Source organism: Rhinoderma darwinii, chromosome 1 (genome assembly GCF_050947455.1).
Source record: "Rhinoderma darwinii isolate aRhiDar2 chromosome 1, aRhiDar2.hap1, whole genome shotgun sequence".
Taxonomy (NCBI): Eukaryota; Metazoa; Chordata; class Amphibia; order Anura; family Rhinodermatidae; genus Rhinoderma; species Rhinoderma darwinii.
In genome coordinates, this window is record NC_134687.1 from 256,374,882 (window position 1) to 256,389,262 (window position 14,381).

At 44.1% G+C, this 14,381-nt stretch overlaps 1 protein-coding gene across 8 annotated transcripts in view; it reads left to right on the plus strand.

Annotated features, from left to right (window-relative positions):
* UNC13A (unc-13 homolog A) overlaps positions 1-13,289 on the plus strand; it is a 667,493-nt gene extending 654,204 nt beyond the window's left edge. For all 8 annotated transcript variants that reach the window (XM_075863594.1, XM_075863599.1, XM_075863597.1 and 5 more), the window contains 2 exons: positions 6,062-6,221; positions 12,451-13,289. In XM_075863594.1, the coding sequence (XP_075719709.1) occupies positions 6,062-6,221; positions 12,451-12,736 (446 nt within the window). In that variant the 3' untranslated portion in view covers positions 12,737-13,289. The remainder of the gene's footprint in view (positions 1-6,061; positions 6,222-12,450) is intronic.
* Positions 13,290-14,381: the final 1,092 nt, after the last annotated feature.

The following is a 14,381-nucleotide window of genomic DNA, read 5'->3' on the forward strand; positions in this document are numbered from 1 at the left end:
CCTCTCTCCTTGCCAGAGACTCAGTCTATGTCCGCCTATATTAAGGAGAATTTGGAGAGGAGTTTCATATGGAAATCCTCCTCGCTGGCCGGGGCCGGGTTCTTCTTTGTCAAAAAGAGGGAAGGATCTCTTTGACCCTGCATTGACTACCAGGGTCTAAACCAGTAAAAAATAGATATCTATTGCCATTGATTTCAGAACTGTTTGATCGCATACGAGGAGCCAAAATTTTTTGTAAGCTAGACCAACGGGAGGCTTACAACCTAATCCGGATTCGTCGGGGTGACGAATGGAAGACGGCATTTAACACTCGAGACTGGCACTATGAATACCTAGTAATGCCCTTCGGTTGGTGTAACGCTCCCGCGGTCTTCCAACAGTTCGTTCATTACATCTTCCGAGATCTCCCCTAGGTCTGTGTTGTGGTCTATCTCGTTGACATTCTGATTATTTCCCCAGATCCAGTGACTCATCAGAGACATGTCCGTCAAGGTTTGCTGCGATTAAGGGAGAATCGCCTGTATGCCAATCTGGAGAATTGCGTGTTTGAGAGAGAGTGTCTACCCTTTCTGGGCTACATTATCTCGGATCAAGGTTTCAAGATGGATCCTGAGAAGGTAAAGGCCATCCTGGAATGTCCAAAAACGTCCTCAAGGCTTAAGGTCTATACAGCATTTCCTGGGTATCGCCAATTTCTACCGGCAGTTTGTCCCCAACTTCTCACTGACAGCTCCCATTTCTACCCTCACCAAGAAAGGCATGAACGCCAAGGTGTGGACTCCACTGGAAGAGACCACATTTAATAGCTTGAAGAATGCCTTCACGTCAGCCTCAACCCTCCATCATCCTGATGTATCTCGACAGTTTTTGTTGGAGGTAGACACCTCCTCTGTTGGTGCTGGCGCACTTCTATTCCAGAGGGGTCCCAAAGGCAAGACAGTGGTATGTGGCTATTACTCCAAGCTTTTCTCTTCCGTGGAGCGCAACTACTCGATTGGGGATCGGGATTTACTGGCCATCAAACTGGCCTTGGAGTAGTGGAGACACCGACTAGAGGGCGCAGCTCATCCCATCCTGATTTTTAATGACCACAAGAACCTCACATATCTCCAGACGGCCCAATGGCTGAACCCCCGTCGAGCCAGGTGGTCGCTGTTCTTTGCCCAGTTTGAACTCCACTACCACCCTGCTGACAAGAATGTGAGGGCTGATGCCTTGTCCATGTCAGTCAAGACAGAGGACACCATGGAGTCTCCACAAAATATCATTGACCCATCTTGTATCATCTCTGTCAACCCTCTGCAAGTTAGAGACATCTCTCCGAGGAGGACTTTTGAGCGTCTGGCAGAAAGAAGAAGAATCCTCCGCTGGGGACACAGTTCCAAATTGGCTGGTCACACGGGTGTCTGTAAGACCCGAGACCTGATTGCCCAACAGTAATGGTGGCCCACTCTGCCCAAAGACATCATGGACTTTGTCTCCTCATGCATGGTGTGCGCAGCAAACAAAGTTGCTCACTCCAAACCGGCTGGCCTGCTCCAGCCGCTGCCTGTGCCCAATGCTCTCTGGCAGCATATTGCAATGGACTTCGTCACGGATCTGCCTCCCTCTGCTGGATGCAGTACAGTCTGGGTGGTGGTGGACCGATTCTCAAAGATGGCTCATTTTGTTCTGCTGACTGGCCTACCTTCTGCTTCTCAACTGGTCAAACTCTTCATCCAACACATCTTTCACCTACACGGTCTACCTCTGCATATCGTGTCTGATCGGGGGGTTCAGTTCACCTCAAAAGTTCTGGAGGGCCCTCTGTAAACTCCTTGATATAAAGTTGGACTTTTCCTCAGCCTACCACCCCCAGTCCAATAGCCAAGTTGAGAGGATCAATCAGATCATGGAGAACTACTTACGACACTTCATCTGCAGGCAGCATGATGACTGGGTGCAGCTTCTTCCTTGGGCCGAGTTCTCGTAAAACAACCATACTAGCGAGTCCACAAGAACCACACCATTCGCCATCGTTTAAGGACAACACCCTCGTTTTCCTCTCCCGGTGTCTGTTAAGTCTCAGGTGCCCGCAGCTGAGTCTGATTTCAGGGACTTCTTGCAGATCTGGCAGCTAGAAATTCACTGAAGTGATAATGAGTAAAATGTATACCTTTAATTCATAGCTATCTAAAAACAGGGGTACAATCACCACTGTGAAAAAGCCCAACCGTGTATTTAAAAACGTATTAAACAAAATACTCCAAGTCCTAGTTCGTTTGCGAACCCTTTATCACTGGGTATATAACAGAGATATCAAATTGTGGAATCAGCGTTTAAACATTGGTGTAGCAGTGGTTTAGACCCTCGTACACACAGGAGCCTGCGTTAACCGCGCCTGAATCTCCCAATGTACAGATGCACAACAATGCCACTGCCCCCTATGCAAAATTCCCTCACTTCACCCGACCCTACGCGTTTCTATACTTATCATCAGGGGTCTGTCAGTCTGGCCAGGATGCCAGCGATATTTTCTTCAGCAGCAGATATTCTACTGCACAACACGGAAGCATACACGCATAGATGTCAGCGGCATGCTTCACTACGGGACTCAGAGTAACTATAAACTAAATAATCCTCCCCCTGGCTTCGGCGGCATACTTCGAACCAGCCAATCACACCAGCCCACCACATCCGTGACGCTCAACCATGTGACTCCCGGCCGTCAGCTGACATACCCGGAAGCCACACTGTAAACACCACAGAGCGTGCAGACTGAATGGGAGGCTGTAGAAGTATCTACTTGCCGCACAGAGCCTCCTACTATTCAAGGATGGAGTATAACAATGTTGGGTTGGATACATATTGCGGATCAGCTCAAGACCGCAATTGGACTACCACGATAGGAACACCTACCCTGGAAATACATACTGTACGAATGGAAAGACGATGTTAATGTCAACCACAAGAGGTACTGGCGTATCCTAAGTGCCGATGCGGACTTGGCGGATCAGATAACACAATGGCCTTCAGTCACGTTCCGTAGAGGTAAAAACATTAGGGACAGGGTGATGCAGAGTTGTTTTGATCCTTTAATCCATAAGGGTACTTGATTAGACAGGCAGATACCAGGCACACACAGATGTGGTAGTTGTAGAGCCTGTGATTTTATCCAAAGTGGGAAAAAATTCAAAAGTGTTACCACCAAGGCTGAGTATGACATCCGAGATTTTGTGAACTGCAAAACGGCTCGGGTAGTCTATTTAATTACATGTCCGTGCCCACTGAACTATGTGGGCAAAACGATATGGCAGTTGCGGCGCCGGATTAGGGAACATGTTGGAGATGTTACAAATTTAAGAGACACTTCCATATCAAAACATGTACATGCAAAACATCAAGGCAGGGCAGAATGTTTGAAATTTCAGGCAATTGAATTGGTACGTCCTCCTAAACGGGGAGGGGATTGGGATAACCTCATTTTGCGCAAAGAGGCCCAATGGATTTACAGACTGGCTTGCGTACATCCTGAAGGTTTAAACGAGCAAACAAATTATACCTGTTTTATTTAAAGTATAACTCAGACCAAGTTACAGGGTTTTGTCGGTCCCCTGGGTGGGGGTATGGCAATTTAATCCTAGTCCAAGCACAGTTACTTGCAATATACCATTCAAAAGTAACAGGCATGGCAATTTAGTCCAGGAGTGGTTCAAATGTCCTAAGTGTGGTTGACATTAACATCGTCTTTCCATTCGTACAGTATGTATTTCCAGGGTAGGTGTTCCTATCGTGGTAGTCCAATTGCGGTCTTGAGCTGATCCGCAATATGTATCCAACCCAACATTGTTATACTCCATCCTTGAATAGTAGGAGGCTCTGTGCGGCAAGTAGATACTTCTACAGCCTCCCATTCAGTCTGCACGCTCTGTGGTGTTTACAGTGTGGCTTCCGGGTATGTCAGCTGACGGCCGGGAGTCACATGGTTGAGCGTCACGGATGTGGTGGGCTGGTGTTATTGGCTGGTTCGAAGTATGCCGCCGAAGCCAGGGGGGGAGTATTTAGTTTATAGTTACTCTGAGTCCCGTAGTGAAGCATGCCACTGACGAGGGTCTAAACCACTGCTACACCAATGTTTAAACGCTGATTCCACAATTTGATATCTCTGTTATATACCCAGTCATAAAGGGTTCGCAAACGAACTAGGACTTGGAGTATTTTGTTTAATACGTTTTTAAATACACGGTTGGGCTTTTTCACAGTGGTGATTGTACCCCTGTTTTTAGATAGCTATGAATTAAAGTTATACATTTTACTCATTATCACTTCAGTGAATTTCCAATTGTTCATATTTGTGGGAGCATAATATATATCGTTAAAATTCAGTGAATTAGATCTGGCAGCTAACCCGATCTTCTGTTGTGCTGGCGGTTTACCGCATGAAGCGAAAGGCAGACACAAGGAGAAGAGAGCCTCCTCAGTTTCTTCTGGGTACCAAGGTCTGGCTGTCCTCTAGGAATATCCGGCTGAGGGTGCCGTCATACAAGTTTTCCCCCTGATTCATCGGACCCTTTGAGATCATACAACTGATCAACCCAGTCTCCTACCAGTTTGGCTACCTCCTACTCTCAAGATCTCCAACTCCTTTCATGTCTCCCTCTTGAAGCCTGTGGTCCTGAACCGCTACACCAAGACTTCTAGTCCTGCAGTTGCCCCCAGCGGTTCATCAGATACATTCGAGGTGAGGGAGATCTTGGATACCAAGAGAGTAGGAGGTAGAACTTTTTATTTGGTGGATTGGAGGGGGTTTGGTCCAGAGGAGGGGTCCTGGGAGCCAGAGGAGAACTTCAATGCTCCTGACCTCGTGAAGAAATGTTTCTCCCACTCTGGCCCCAAGAAGAGGGGGCGTATGAGTGGGGATACTGTAATACCCATGGGCGCGGACCGTCGGGATTACTCATCCCCCGATGGCCACAGCCATGGATCTGCGAGCGCTGGCCCCCATCTCCTCCTCAGGAGATGCCAGCGCTCACTTCCGTCCTGTTCTGCAGCATCCCGTAGGGTGCGTGCGCACGCTCGTGCCCGGCCTTAAAAGGCCAGCGCGCACCTGGAGTAATGTTTCAATTAGCCTAAATCACCCTGGACTATAAAAAAGGCCCTGCCCCTTCCCTCATTGCCTGAGCTTTGTTGTGTATACCCGTGTTAGTCTTTGCTAATGGCCCCTTGAGTGTTTTCCAGTTCCCAGTGTTCCCGTTCCTGCTACCTGTATTCTGTTTCCCGTGCTACCGTGTTCCTGTGCTGTACAGTGTCGCCTACTACACCCTCTGTGTTTCACCGCACCTGTTGTCTGCCTACTGCCAGAGTTTCATCCGAGCCGAAACCATCGCTACTGTCTGTATTGCCACAAGTACCTTATCCAAACTATAGACATTGACTTTGTACCCTGTTTGGCCAGCTGCTATATTGCTACGGCGGTACGGCCCAGTGGGTCCACATACCCACAGATTGTGACACCAACGTTCCTGAGGTTTTGGTGCCATAATTTGCAAATGAGGACTTTGTCAAGTGTGTGGTTAAGACTGCTTACTTGCCAAGTAGTAACCACCCACTTCAGTCAACAAAGGCCTCATTTGCATATCCAGCACCAATACTAATGGCACCAATATCTCAAGAAAGATTGGGGTTCGAACAAAACAGAAAAAAGATTGAGTCACCGGCAATCTAACTGAGATTCTAGCTGCAGTTCTTTGGGCATGTGAAAGGTCCTCTCTAAGGCCCTTTCAGGCCTGGTCATTAAGGGGTTATTAACTGTTAATATGATCTGGAATGGAAAATATGATTTTACATATGACACTGGAATTCATTACATCGCTATACGGTAGAGGAGCAACATTGTTGTATTCATATAACAATTAGTGCACGATGGGTGATCTGTTTTGGTCACTAGTTTGTTTGATGTTGAGAAAAGCACGACTGATATATCAATAAGTAATTTCAAATGTATGCAAATAGTAAAATCTGTTAAGGATGTGCAGCTTCCTCAGGATATTGATTTATTGACTAATTTGTCTTATTTCTATAGTTGTTGCAGCTAATGATCTCAAGTGGCAGACCTCAGGGATTTTCCGTCCCTTTATTGAGGTTAACATGATTGGTCCAAATCTCAGTGACAAGAAGAGAAAGTTTACAACAAAATCCAAGAATAACAGCTGGGCCCCAAAATACAATGAGAGCTTCCAGTTGTGAGTATACACATAAAATAGTATTAAATTGTAAGAAAGGTGATTAGCAGAATCACTGTGTGATTAGTCTAGTTAGTAAATAACATAGGAAGGGTATGTTCACATGCTTAGCGAAAAAACATCTGAAAATAGGGAGTTGATTTTCAGCCGTTTTTTTAGCAACTCGCATTTTTCGCTGCGTTTGCTACAGCTGTTTTTGGAGCTGTTTTTCTATAGAGTCAATGAAAAACGGCTCCAAAAACGGCTCAAGAAGTGACATGCACTTTTGAAAAAACGCCCCGTCGGAACAGAACGCCGTTTTTCCCATTGAAATCAATGGGCAGATGTTTGGAGGCATTCTGCTTCCGACTTTTTGGCCGTTTTTGGCCTGAAAAACGACCGAAAATAAGCCGTGTGAATATACCCTAAGGGTGAAGAAAAGACATAAGTTGGTAGCATCACATTTTTTTGCATTGATTTCCACAAAATATTGGCAAAACACTATGGTATTGCTTTGGTTTCCATAAAATTATGGAAAAAATCATGTTATGACTGCAACATGTGAATGGACCCAAAGAGGCAAAAATTCCTTCCTCACTCCAAACTTGTCAATCAGAATAAATCCCTGAATCTATAACAATAAGTTCTCTGTTTCTGTAACACGAAGCCCTGATCCTTCATTACGCCACTGAAATCTTGGTGGATGCTTCCTGTAATAGAAGATCCACAACACATGCAGTATAACCCCTTCCCGAGATTTGACGTAACTGAACATCATGGCCGGGGAGCTGGTGTCGGCTGTGTGTTACGTTTAACTACTTACCTTTTGCGGTCAATAATGTCCCCCCATTGCCCCTTTCCCCCCGCAATGCCTAATAGGAGTCGCTAAAAATTACAATACACTGCAATACATATGTATTGCGGTCTATTGTACCAGCAATCAAACGATCGCTTGTTCAAGCACCCTAGAGGGACTAAAGAAAAACTGTAAAAAACAGTTACAGATTTTCGTAATGTAAGAAAAAAATTTTTCTTAAATATTAAAAGTTCAAAAGTAATATAAAAAAAATAAACATAAATTGATAGCATTGCCTCCATAAAAGTTCACAGTATTACAATATAACATTATTTATCCCACACGGGGAACGCCTCAAAAACATAAATAAACAGCACCAGAAATGCTTTTTTTTTGTCATCTTGCCTTCCAAATAAAATTGAATCAATAGTGATCAAAATGTTGTAGGTACCACAAAATAGCACCTATAAAAACGACATCTCGCCACGCAAAAATCAAGTCCTCACCCCGCTCCATCGACGAAAAAATAATAACGTTTTGACTCTGAATATGAATAGTTGTTGTTGTTGTTGTTGTTTTTTTTTTAATCAGTTTTGAGAATTTTACATACAACAAAAAAATATACACATCTAACAAAAATACAAAGACAAACATCCCCACTGACAAAAGAGCAAATATGGACATTTATGTGTCCTTAGAGCTGCAACATGGTGTGGTGTTCCAAACAATAGAAACCTCTAGCCTTACAAAAGTATCTTATCGATAAAGGCAACGAGGGGACACATTACCTACCAAGAGATCCGCCTAACAGGGCCTGAGCTCTGTCCAATCGAGCGTCTACCAATACCCGGCCAGGCAAATTGTTGTTATTTATCCGTCTGCCCATGTAGATTCAAAGTTAGAAACAAAGTTTCAGTTTAGGTACACCCCTCCCTCCAATCTGATGATCATCTTGGATGTAAATTTCCATACCGTAGGGGGGGACTGGTCTGACTCCAGTGAGCTGCAATTAACTTGCAAGCATGTTCTACAAGTTTTTGAATTCCTAAAAAAGAGAAGGCATCCAGCTCCTAGTCACCAAGCAACTCCAACAAGCAAGCAAGCCTTGGGCTCAAAAGGGAGGTCCACAGTAGAGACTGTCTTAATAATGCCCAGGATCCCATTCTAATAGGAGCCTAGTGCAACACATTCCCATAACATGTGGACTGGATGGGCATACTCAATGCCACACCTTGAGCACTAAGAAAATAAATAATTTTCTCTTTGTAAAATCAGTACATCATAAAAAAAACGTAATAAATTTGGTAACGCCGTATACATGTTGACCCACAAAAATAAAGTTAACATGTCGCTTTTACTACACAGTGAATGCGGTAAAATCAAAACCCAAAAAACAATGAAGGAATTTGTAAAGGATTTGCTAGACACAGCTTCTGTGTCGATGCCCGTGGTTAATCAGTCTGCATCTGCTCCTAGGTCTGATAGAGTGACTCGATCTGCTACCACTCAGGCTGGTAGGCTGAGGAGTGGGAGAACCTATCACAGCCTGGCCAGACGGAGCTAGCTCCCGCCCTCGGTCTATTTATACCTTCATTTCCTGCTCTTCCTTTGCCTGTGATTCTGTCTTGTATCCTGGCTCTGCTGTTCCTGCTAGTACTATTGACCTCTGCTTCAAATTGACCCTGGCTTTACTGACTACGCTTCTGCTCTGCGTTTGGTACCTTGTACACTCCTGGTTTGACTCGGCTCGTTCACTACTCTTGTTGCTCACGGTGTTGCCGTGGGCAACTGCCCCATTTCCCTTAGCTTCTGTGTACCCTTGTCTGTTTGTCTGTTGTGCACGTATTGAGCGTAGGGACCGTCGCCCAGTTGCACGCCGTCACCTAGGACGGGTCGTGCAAGTAGGCAGGGACTGAGTGGCGGGTAGATTAGGGCTCACCTGTCTGTCAACCCAACCCCGTCATTGCAGAATTGCTGTTTTTTTTTCCCGTTCCATCCCAAATAATTTTTCTACAGTTCTCCAGTACATTAAATGGTGCCAATAAAAACTACAAGTCGTCCAGCAAAAAATAGCCCTCAAATGTCAATAGAAAAATAAAAAAGTTATGGCTATTGGAAGGCAGGGAGGAAAAAACGAAAATGAAAAATGGCTAAGGAGATAAGTTTTTCTGTTAAAGTAAATAAGAGTAGATTACAGCTGCATGTGGAGTGCGGATAGCTTCTACCAAAATTTTGAAGTAGCACTATGAGGGAATAAAGTATCAGTGCCTCTCAATAAAAAAAGTGAGCAGAGTAGTCTGATTATGAAAGCCGCTTTAATCACATTTCCTGCTGCCTTTGGAGGGTATGTCCATATTTTTACAGTTTATAAATAGACAAAAGTATTGGGACACCTACACATTACACTTACAGGAGCATTTATGGCATCCTGTTCTAAATCGTTCTAATATGGAGTTGGTCCCCATTTGCAGCTAAAACTGCTTGAACTCCTCTGGGAAGGCTTTCTGCAAGATTTCGGAGTGTGTCTGTGGGAATTTTTGCTCATTCATCCAGAATAGCATTTGTGAGTTGATGTGGAATGAGAGGGCCTGGCTAGCATTCTCCGTTTTAGTTTATCCCATAAAAGTGTTCAATGGGGTTGAGGTCAGGGCTCCTGGCACACAGTTTTTGTGTGAATGGTAATGCCATAGAAGGTTTAGAACTCTTGAGTTATTGAGTCAGCACTCGGCAACCCCGCTTTGTAACTTTACACCGTCTACCACTTTGTGGTTAAGTTTCAGTGGTTCCTAAATGCTTCCACTTTTCAATAACACCACACAGTTGATTGTGGAACATTTAGGAGGGAAGAAATTTCACAAAATGACCTGTTGCAACGATGGCATCATTTTACAGTACCATGCTTCATTTCAGTGAGCTCTTTAGATGCATTCTTTCACAAATCTTTGTAAAGGCAGACTGAAGGGGTAGGTGCTTAATTATATACAGATGTGGCAATGGGACTGAATGAAACACCTGAATTCAATGATTAGGAGGAGTGTCCCAATACTTTTGTCCATATAGTGTAGATGTAATCTAGATAAAAATTGGGTTACTTCTTAAAGATATAGCAATACTTATCTTACATTAGTTAAAGTGTATATTATGTTCCAGAGCTGAACTCACAGTTCTACTAGTTTTCATTGGAAACTGTTGAAAAACATATTGACAGACACATTTCTATTTAGTTAGCTGAGCTCCTATGATTCAGTCGGTCAGTTTTCCAAAGATCAGTGTACCGTACAGCAGAGGTGGCACACCTATTTGACAGATTGTGCCTAAGTTTTTGTTAACTAGAGTCCAGTGGCATAACTAGACTCCTATAGGCCTTTGCAGCTGGGCCACCTGCATGCCACCCCCCCCCCCCCCCACACCAACGCTTCTGTTTGGTGCTTGAATGCGCAGGCACAGGTGTTGCGAGTCTCAAAGACAACATAGCAATAAGACAATTTTCTATGTATGATAATATACCTCGAAATTATGCAGTCCTACAGTTACCACATAATAGCACAATCCACTATACAAGGAACAAATATCTCTATACTGTTACTGAACAAAACCCAGCATAGCAAGGCCAATGCTACTACTATATAAGGTACACAATACTGTTACACCATGACCATATATTACTACAACATAGTGACTGAATAATGCCACCATACTTTTACTTAATAATACCTGCACACCATGACCACATATTACCACCACCCCCACCACCACATAGTGACTAAATAATGTTACCATACTGTTACTGAATGATACCGCCTCATCATGACCACATATAACCACCATATAGTGACTAAATATTACCACCATACTATTCCTGAATAAAATGCACTATACAAATACCAATATTACCACCACATAGTGACCATATAGCGGTAGATACCAGTCCTATACAGGTGCTCTAAAGACCATATACATCACAGATGACGTATTCTCTGATTGGAGTCGTACAATTTCCCCCTTCTTCTTCACCTTGGCCGGACTGCCACGACAACTTCTTTCAGCCACGACTTGTCTCTGCAGAATTTACAGCACAGGCATCTTTGGCTCCTTGATTTTCCAGCATCCTCCCTACCTATTCAGTAATAGTTCCCCCTTTAGGCCCTGCATTGTAATAGTGCTCCTCTTAGCTCCTGACAGAGTAAAAGTGCCCCCAAACAGTAATAGTGCTACCACAAAGTAGTAATGCCCCCTTTGTGTCCCCCCCAAAGTTTTATTTTGTGCCCCCATATAGAAGTTCGTTGCCCCCATATAGTAGTTAGGCCCTCCATTTAGTACATAGTTTAACCCCCATAAAGTAGTAGTAGTTATTAATGGAGGAGGGGCCTAACTACTATACAAGGGTCACCTATATACTATATGGGGCTTAACTACTATATGGGGGCACCTATATAATATATAGGGATGCCTATCTATTATATGGGGGACCTAACTACTATATGGGTGTATTAATCTAATATATAATAGATGAATCTCATATATTAGTTCGGTACTCCCATATAGTAATTAGATGGCCCCCATATAGTAGTTAGGCCCCCATATAGTAGATAGGTGACCCACATATGGTAGTTGGATTCCCCCATATAGTAGATAGTTGCCCCCATATAGAAACTAGGCCCCCCCATAAAGTACATAGGAACCACTATATATTACATAGGTACCGCCATATAGTAGTTAGGCCCCCTTTTGGTAGATAGATGAACCCTATATAGTAGTTAGGCCCCTCCTCCTTTAATAGTACCCTCTTTCGTGACAATGAAAATTTAAAAAAATTAAACTCACCGACCCCGTTCCCACGGCTGGCCTGCTTGCCCGTCACAGGCAGCACAATGCAGTGACATTATCACGCCGCCTGTGCCGGGACGTCAGACTGATGTTCTCAGAATCCTTAGTAATGTCTAGTAGGCCACAGAGTTAGTGGACCTCACACGGTGGCCCGGGACTGACGGGCCCACTCCTCCTCCAGGCTGATCGCAGTCGCACCACCTTCAACTACGATCGTTACACCCCTGACCATTACAGTTTCCAGGAAGTGATGGAGTCAGGATGTTTCAACCTAGTAACTAGTGTGAAAACTGGAATATTTCAAGATTTTTCTTTTATATGCAGTCACATTAAAAAAAAAAAAAAAAGCGCACCAAAGACTAAAAACAGCTATGTCTAAAGGTTTGAATAATATGTAATTTTCTGATGATACTTTTAAGTTCACAGTGGAGGAATATTTTATACTCAGGTGACAATGCTCTACATAATGCTTTCCATTGTCTACCTAATATTTGACAGTCGCTCTGCCCAATACTAGTAAGTGGACTGAATTTATTAATTATAACAACTAGTTCTAGTTAAATCAAGCTTATTATACATGCATAGTATCATAAAATAATATCATAATGTTCTTTTCTTTTTCTATAGCACCCTAGGCAATGAAAATGGCCCAGAGTGCTATGAACTGCAGGTATGTGTGAAAGATTACTGCTTTGCACGGGAAGATCGGACAGTGGGCACAGCTGTTATGCAGCTAAAAGATCTGGCACAAAGAGGCAGTTGTGCCTGCTGGCTGCCTCTTGGCCGACGTATTCATATGGATGAAACCGGATTGACCGTCTTGAGGATCTTGTCACAACGCAACAATGATGAGGTGGCCAAAGAATTTGTCAAACTGAAATCTGACACTCGCTCTCCTGAAGAGGGCAGCTAGAGTGATGATCTGTTTACACCTCCATTACTCAGATAAAAAAAATACCCTTTTTCACTGCCTTGCACCCCAGGCCCAGACTGTAAATAGTTTGAATACATTTTAAAATACACTTTTAACCAGGTCATTGCCAGCAGTGCTCCCAAGCCCTGCCTAACGGTCACTGGTGCCTTTCTGGCAGTGACATGGGTAAAGTGTACATAAATATACACACCAAGGGCTGCGTTCATATGTGCCATTGTGTTAATGTTCTCCCTGCTGGACCACATAAGCACAGTTGTTAGGGGGCCTTAACTTTTGTCCTGCATTAAGCTGCTGGGCGGTTAATAGCACCCTGGCAGTGGGAGGGTTACCTGTTTGAGAGACCATGTTTCCCTAGAAATGAAAAAATTGACACATTCTCTCCCTTGACCTGTCCGTTAAAGTTGCCTGCATCCCATATGCTGTGTATATAGGATCTTCCTGTACCAGTGTCTTATTCTGTGCAATGGTGCTGCATGGGTATTAGTTTTCCAAGAAACAGCCCCTTAAAGAGGCTCTGTCACCAGATTTTGCAACCCCTATCTGCTATTGCAGCAGATAGGCGCTGCAATGTAGATTACAGTAACGTTTTTATTTTTAAAAAACGAGCATTTTTGGCCAAGTTATGACCATTTTTGTAGTTATGCAAATGAGGCTTGCAAAAGTCCAAGTGGGTGTGTTTAAAAGTACAAGTCCAAGTGGGTGTGTATTATGTGCGTACATCGGGGCGTTTTTAATACTTTCACTAGCTGGGCGCTCTGAAGAGAAGTAACATCCTCTTCTCTTCAGAACGCCCAGCTTGTGACAGTGCAGATCTGTGACGTCACTCACAGGTCCTGCATCGTGACGGCCACATCGGCAGCAGAGGCTACAGTTGATTCTGCAGCAGCATCAGCGTTTGCAGGTAAGATCGACTTACCTGCAAACGCTGATGCTGCTGCAGAATCAGCTGTAGCCTCTGGTGCCGATGTGGCCGTCACGATGCAGGACCTGTGAGTGACGTCACAGATCTGCACTGTCACAAGCTGGGCGTTCTGAAGAGAAGAGGATGTTACTTCTCAGAGCGCCCAGCTAGTGAAAGTATTAAAAACGCCCCGATGTACGCACATAATACACACCCACTTGGACTTGTACTTTTAAACACACCCACTTGGACTTTTGCAAGCCTCATTTGCATAACTACAAAAATGGTCATAACTTGGCCAAAAATGCTCGTTTTTTAAAAATAAAAACGTTACTGTAATCTACATTGCAGCGCCTATCTGCTGCAATAGCAGATAGGGGTTGCTAAATCTGGTGACAGAGCCTCTTTAAATCCCAAAGCTCTTGGTATATGCCAGTCACCTCATGCCTGTTGCAATGCCTTGAATTGGACAGTCACCCACTTGCACGGTGCAGCAGAAGGACACTGCCAGATGCTTAGTACCTCTGACCTTTCCTAGAACTGCCCAAATTATCCAGCACTGACGGGATTACTAATCCCTGGTCCTATTCAGGGCAGAACAGCAAAAGCATCCTAACTCCATCCCCCACACAAATACTGCACAAGGATTAAAACTCCAACATAAAAAAAAGTGTGGCATGCTGTTTTGAGGAGAGATGCCGCAGTTATCCTACTTCCTTATTT